The sequence below is a fragment of the Myotis brandtii genome, unplaced genomic scaffold, assembly GCF_000412655.1.
Source record: "Myotis brandtii unplaced genomic scaffold, ASM41265v1 scaffold474, whole genome shotgun sequence".
NCBI classification, from domain to species: Eukaryota; Metazoa; Chordata; class Mammalia; order Chiroptera; family Vespertilionidae; genus Myotis; species Myotis brandtii.
Genome location: NW_005368113.1, coordinates 322,949 through 329,537, shown reverse-complemented (window position 1 = coordinate 329,537; position 6,589 = coordinate 322,949). Strand labels below are relative to the sequence as shown.

Sequence of the window (6,589 nt, the reverse complement as noted above, 5' to 3'; positions counted from 1 at the left end):
GCGAGCATCGTGGGCCCGGGAAGGGCGGCCTCTGGCCTCCGGAGGCGGCGGGGGGCGCCTGAGGCTCAGCCAGGATGGACGGAGGCTCCTCATTGGCAACTTCAGCTTGGACTGGGACCTCGGAAATTACTCCGTGCTGTGCAGTGGGGTGCTGGGTGCTGGGGGCGACCAGATCACCCTCATTGGTGAGTTCTGTCCTTGCCCAGAATCCAGAAGTCCAGGCCCCCAGCCCCTCCTCCCTCAGACCCAGGAGTCCATCCCCTTTCGGACCTTCTTCCCCTGAGACCTATTAGTCCAGGCCCGCAGCCCCCTTCCCTCTCCCCTCTAGGGCCCACAAATCCCGCCCCCCACCTTGATCCCCCCAGGACCGGCCATCTCCTCCTGGAGGCTGCAGAGAGCCCAGGACGCCGCGGTGCTGACTTGGGATGTGGAGCGCGGGGCCCTGATCAGTGGTTTTGAGATCCAGGCCCGGCCGGAGGGGCCTGACCCGGGCAGAGCCATCAGCTACCAGGACTGGGTCTCCTTGCTCATCCTGGGGCCTCAGGAGCGATCGGCCGTGGTGCCCCTCCCTCCTCAGAACCGGGGGACCTGGGCCTTGCGTATCCTGCCCACCCTGGGGGCCCGGCCAGGCACCCCATCCCAAAGCCGGGTCTACAATGCGGGTGAGTTGGGACTGTCCGAGCCTTCTCCTTGGCTGCCTCCCTCTGCCTGTTTCCTCGGATTCTCCTTCTCCCTTTAACCGTTTCCTGAGGCTGCGATAACAAAGGACCATGAACTAGGTGGCTTGAAACAACAGACACATATCTTCACACAGCTCTGGAGGCCACGAAAAATAAAGGGGTCCGCTGGGCCCTGCTCCTTCAGGGTCCCTGGGTAGAAGCCCTGATTGCCTCTTCCAGCTTCTGACAGTGCCTGGCAATTTAAGAAAAAAACACACACACATGTTTTTATTGATTTTTAGTGAGAAAGAAAGGGAGAGGGATAGAGAGTTAGAAACATCAAGGAGCTGAGAGAGGAATATCATCGATCGGCTGCCTCCTGCACGCCCCCTACTGGGGATCGAGCCAGCCCGCAACCTGGGCACGTGCCCTGACCGGGAATCGAACCAGTGACCTCCTGGTTCCGGTTTGATGCTCAGTAGCTGAGCCACACCCGGCTGGGCATATAATTATGTTATTTATTTGCACATTCACTTCTGACTTTCCTCCTAAAATGAACCCCCATGAGAGTAGGTATCTCGGGTTTGCTGAGCAATGGGTCTTGGTCACGTGGTAGGATGCTGGGCACCCACAGTCCCTGAGTGAACCTTAAATGAACTGAGTGCTGGGTCCCCGAACCCTGGGTTCTGAGAGCTGGGGCAGGGGACGTAGGAAACAGATCAAGCCCTGGCTCTCACTTTCCTTGTCCTCCTTCTGTCTCCTCCAGATCCCACCCTGGGCCCCGGGGCCATCGCTGGCATCGTCCTGGGCTCCCTCCTGGGCCTGGCGCTCCTGGCAGCCCTTCTCCTCCTGTGCATCTGCTGCCTGCGCAGGTTTCGGGGTGAGTGAGCGGCCCCACAGGAAGGGTCCCTAGGTAAAACCCGATTGGGGGCCTGGCTGGACCAATCAGCACGGTTACAGGGCCCTATCAGCCAATCAGACCAAGGCTCCACCTCTCAGCCCCCAGCTTCCCTTTCCATCGGCTGGGTTGGGATGCTGGGGCAGCCAATCACATGTTTCTGTTTTTTTGGTTTTGTTTTTTTCTTCCTCTCTCTTTTCCAGGAGCGATTCCCAAGAAAAAGAAGCATCTCCCCACCTTTGCCCCTGTGATCTCCCCACCAGAAAAGAAGATGCAGAGCGTGGCCCCAGTGCAGACTCCACAGCCTCTGCCCCCCAAAGTCCCGCTGGAGGCCCCGAGCCCGACCAGGCCCCACCAAGTGAGTGTGGAATTTCTTTGTTATTTAGTCAGGGAGATGAAATGGCCTGAGTTCTCTTCCCGCAGCGTTCCTCGTTTGCAGTTTCACAATCCTGGTAAAATGTTATCCTTTTGAAAATATATAAAGGCTGGACTGGGCTTCCCATCCAACCTTTATGTCAAGCGTGTCAAACTCAGAGGCTAACAGGGGCCAAATAAACAAGGTGTCAGTGTCTTTGAGGCCGCAAAAAAACCCCAAAAGCTTCCATTTTCATAGACACGTGGGTTTATTTCGATAGAGACGTGCTGAATGCAAAGGGCTGAAATAAATGAGTCATTGTTAACATATAAGAAAAGAACATTTTAATAAAAATTAACATTTTTTCTTGAACATTAGCTTACCAGACACTGAATCACTGCACAAATTAATAAGTGTAATGCATTTTTCTTGTTCTCCGAAAGCGAAATATTTCCTGTTGTGCACACCCAACAAGTCAGTCCAAGACTAGCGAAGTGGCCGTCGGCTGCTAGAATATCGGCTGTTGGTGTTAGTGGAGAGAAATGGTGCGCCTGCGTGTAAGGCGCGTAAGGGAAATGAATGCAACACGATTATAGTCATCAGTCATTAGCGAACGTTGTCGTTCGTTATTAATAATTATGTATAACAGGATATTGTAAAAATTAAGTTACGAAATTTTTATTAAAACGTTTCTTACATACGGTTATATTGGCTGTGCCACAAAAATATTCGTTATGCACCGCGAGTTTGACATGCTTGCTTCATGTATTTTAAAAGAAGCGTGACATTCCGATTTTCCCCACAAAGGGAGTAAGATGGGACGTCCTTTATTTTTTTTCCCCATAAAAATGGGCCAAACTTCCATTTTCTCTCAAAAGTGGGACGGAATTTCTCTTTCCCAGTAAAGTTGCATGTCTCCTCCCTCCCAAGGGTGGCTAGACATTTTGTATTCCTCGTCAGTGGAGGAAACCCCGCTAATTTCTGAATAATGAGAGCTAGTGCTAGAAAAGGGTGAGCCATGTCATGTGCAGGATAACTCCTGAGGTTGTCCCCCTCTCCCCCCTCTCTCTTCCAGGCCACCAGCCCCAGCCCAGTCATCTCCCCAGGTGGGGGCCCGAAGACGGTCCGGGCAGCCACACAGGTGTGACCAGGCGAATGGCCTGCTCTGTGCAGGACTTTTTGGGCAAGACTTCCTGTTTCGCCTCCTGTCCTACTGTGACTCAAGGCCAGACTCTGAAAGTGGGACTTCCTGTCTCCCTCTCTCACCTGAGAAGACTCTGCCTGTATTTGTGCAACAAAGGAGGTGGGACTCAGGGCTTGAGGAGACTCCCGAGGATCTAACAGTGTGGTTGCAAACCACCAAGCAGGCAAGATGTGGGGGCTGTGCGGCGAACAGGGGGGCTTGCTGTGCCTCTCTGAGTCAGAGAGGGGGCCCCACCTCATCCCTGAAAAGGTCTTCCTACATCCACTTCTGCCTCCCCCAGGCCATGCCCACCCAGCTCCCAGAGTCTGCATCTTAAAACAGACCAGACCACATGTCCTCTTCCCTGTAAACCAGTGGTTCCCAACCTTTTTTGGCCACACTCCCCCCTAAGCATCTCTAAAATCCTGATGCCCCACCACCACCCCCGTAACATAGAATTCTTATTATTCAAAAAGTGAGCTCCTATTCACATAGAGGAAGCCTGAAAGGCCATTAACTTGGTCTAAACAAGATTCCAAAGAACATGGCATCCGTGAAAGAGAAAGATAAAAGAACGAAAGGACAGTTGAAGTACGGAGGAAGACATTATTAAGAAATTGTTTAAAAAATAATAATAATAGGAAATATATGAAAAAATAGCAAATAAAGTTTCAAAACATATACTAGAGAACTGAAGTGCATAAATATGTCACCATACATATTTGTATACTGTATATGAGGCCCCTAGAACCATAAGAAATACAAAAAATTGTTAATAACTGTTAAAAACTGTTAATAACTCATTCCCAAATTCCCCCCCCCCCCTTAAAAATCAAATTGCCCGCCCCCCCCGTGAGGCATGTGTCCCACATTGGGAACCACTGCTTTCAACCCTTATCTGGTTGCTCATTGCCCTTCAGATGTGTCCAAATGCCTCGCCATGACCTTCAAAACCTCATGGTCTGACCTCCCTTGGCCTCTCTGACCCCCCCACTTCCAATCCTTCCCCGGCCCCTCCAGTGGCACAGGCCCTCTCTCTGCCATGTTATTGTGCCTCCGGGCCTTTGCCCTTAGCGTGTACTCTGTGTGGAGCATGGCTCTGTCTCTTGTGTGGTACGTTTCTCAAGCATAAAGGTGACCGTTCCCATCTCAGAAGATGCTCCTCTAACCCAGTGATGGTGAACCTTTTGAGCTCGGCGTGTCAGCATTTTGAAAAACCCTAACTTAACTCTGGTGCCGTGTCACATATAGAAATTTTTTGATCTTTGCAACCATAGTAAAACAAAGACTTATATTTTTGATATTTATTGTATATATTTAAATGCCATTTAACAAAGAAAAATCAACCAAAAAAATGAGTTCGCGTGTCACCTCTGACACGCGTGTCATAGGTTCGCCATCACTGGTCTAACCCCTGCCTCAGTCATGGGTTAGGCCCTGGAGACCCTGCACCTTCTGCTTCTCATCCGTAGACACATCATTACTTGTTCAGCCTCTGACTCCCTCTCTACACCGAGAGCTCTGTGGATGGAGACAGAGACCATGTCATCATCCCCAGAACTTCACACAGAGCCTGGCACACAGCAGGCAACCTACACTAATAAAAGAGAAAGATGCAAGTTGACCGTACCTTTGCGACACCCACCAGCCAATCAGGGGCGGGTATGCAAATTAACCCAACAAAGATGGCAGGTTAATTTGCATACACAGGCGCTGAGCGGCCAGGGGCAGGGCGGGACGCTGGCATTGTCGCTGTGACACCGCGCCAGCTGCTCTGGGCCTCTGGGCAGCGTGAGAAGGTGGAAAGGCGGCTTCGGCGGAGTGGTAGCCAGGGGAAGGAAGGCCCACTCTTGCACGAATCTTCATGCATCAGGCCTCTAGTCAATAAATATAGGTGAACTGCTCAGATGTGTGGGTGCCAGTGAAGGGCTGGCTTGGCTGCTGCTCTCCCCAGCACCATGCCTTCCTTTATCAGCAGGGGTTCCCTTGGAAATGAAGGGGTGCATCAGTGAAGATTCTTTTGGCCGCAATTAACAAAATAAACGGTGGTAAGAATCATGGATGTGGGTGGTTTTAGGCTGGTGGGGCATCTTAGGGACCCCATCAAGGACCCGGGCTTATTGCATCCTCGGCGGGTCGGCATGTTGTCTCATGTAGCAAGATGGCTGCTGTGGCTCCAGGCATCACGTCTTCACGCAACTGTGTCTAAAGGCAAAGAGAAGGGGGCAGGCCTCTCTTCTCACACACCTCTCCTCGCCTGCTCTCCTGAGTGGGGAAAAGCTTTCTTTCCTCTTCTTCTTTTTTAAAAAAATATTTTTATTGATTTCAGAGAGGAAGGGAGAGGGAAAGATAGAAACATCAATGATGAGAGAGAACCATTGATCAGCTGCCTTCTGCATGCCCCCTACTGGGGATCGAGCCCACAACCTGAGCATGTGCCCTTGACTGGAATGGAACCTGGGACCTTCCAGTCCACAGTCCAACGCTCTATCCACGGAGCCAAACCAGCTAGGGCTGGGGCAAAGCTTTCTTGAACCCTACAGAAAACACATGGACCCAGAACTGGGCGTATCACTCATGCAAGGGAGTGAAACCAAACATCTCGACTGTATCATGGGAGGAGGGTCTGCCAGCAGAGAAAGAGGAAGCGCATAATGAAAGCAGAGAACCATTGATCAGCTGCCTTCTGCACGCCCTCTATTGGGGATCGAGCCAGCAACCCGAGCGTGTGCCCTTGACTGGAATGAAACCCGGGACCTTCCAGTCCTCAGTCCAACGCTCTATCCACTGAGCCAAACCAGCTAGGGCTGGGGCAAAGCTTTTTTGAACCCTACAGAAAACACATGGACCCAGAACTGGGTGTATCACTCATGCAAGGGAGTGAAACCAAACATCTTGCCTGTATCATGGGAGGAGGGTCTGCCGGCAGAGAAAGAGGAAGCACATAACGAAAGCACAGGCCACTGGCATCTGCCTCAGGGAAGGAGAGGAGGTGAGGCCTTCTGGTTAAAGGTTGAAGTGCAAGAGGCCTTTGGGAAATAGGCCTCATGTTGAAGAGCTGAGGGCTGGAGTCCTGGGTACCTGGACCCTCCTTAGCTCTTCTTTTATATCACTTAGAGTTGCCATTTCCTTTTTGATCACCAAGGAGAGAAAACCTAACACAAATTGGCTTAAACATACAGGGGACTTCGCTTGTGTAAGTGAAGGTGGGTATCAGGTACGGTTTGATCCAGCAGCTCAAATGATGTCACCATGGGCTTAGTTTTTCTGGGCCTTCTACTCGGTGCCAGGCCAATTCCAAATCTCCCCAAGAGAAAGGAGACAGCGGAAGTGATGCTGGGGGGCACCACCGATGGCCATGACCCTTTGACCTCCCCGCACCCGAATCCTTCAATGACGTTGACACCCGCAGGCGGAGACTTTGGAAAAAGGCGTTTATTGGTGTGGTGGTCTCAACACTCCCCATGAATCGGAACACACGGCCCCCAGGGCCC

The 6,589-nt window shown here is 51.6% G+C and overlaps 1 protein-coding gene across 1 annotated transcript in view; it reads left to right on the top strand.

Moving 5' to 3' along the window:
- The window catches only part of VSIG10L (V-set and immunoglobulin domain containing 10 like), a 6,827-nt gene extending 3,301 nt beyond the window's left edge, over positions 1 to 3,526 (top strand). The window contains exons 4-8 of the mRNA XM_014547420.1: positions 1 to 185; positions 366 to 662; positions 1,426 to 1,539; positions 1,761 to 1,915; positions 2,988 to 3,526. Of these exons, the coding sequence (XP_014402906.1) occupies positions 1 to 185; positions 366 to 662; positions 1,426 to 1,539; positions 1,761 to 1,915; positions 2,988 to 3,059 (823 nt within the window). The 3' untranslated portion in view covers positions 3,060 to 3,526. The remainder of the gene's footprint in view (positions 186 to 365; positions 663 to 1,425; positions 1,540 to 1,760; positions 1,916 to 2,987) is intronic.
- The last annotated feature ends 3,063 nt before the right edge of the window (positions 3,527 to 6,589 follow it).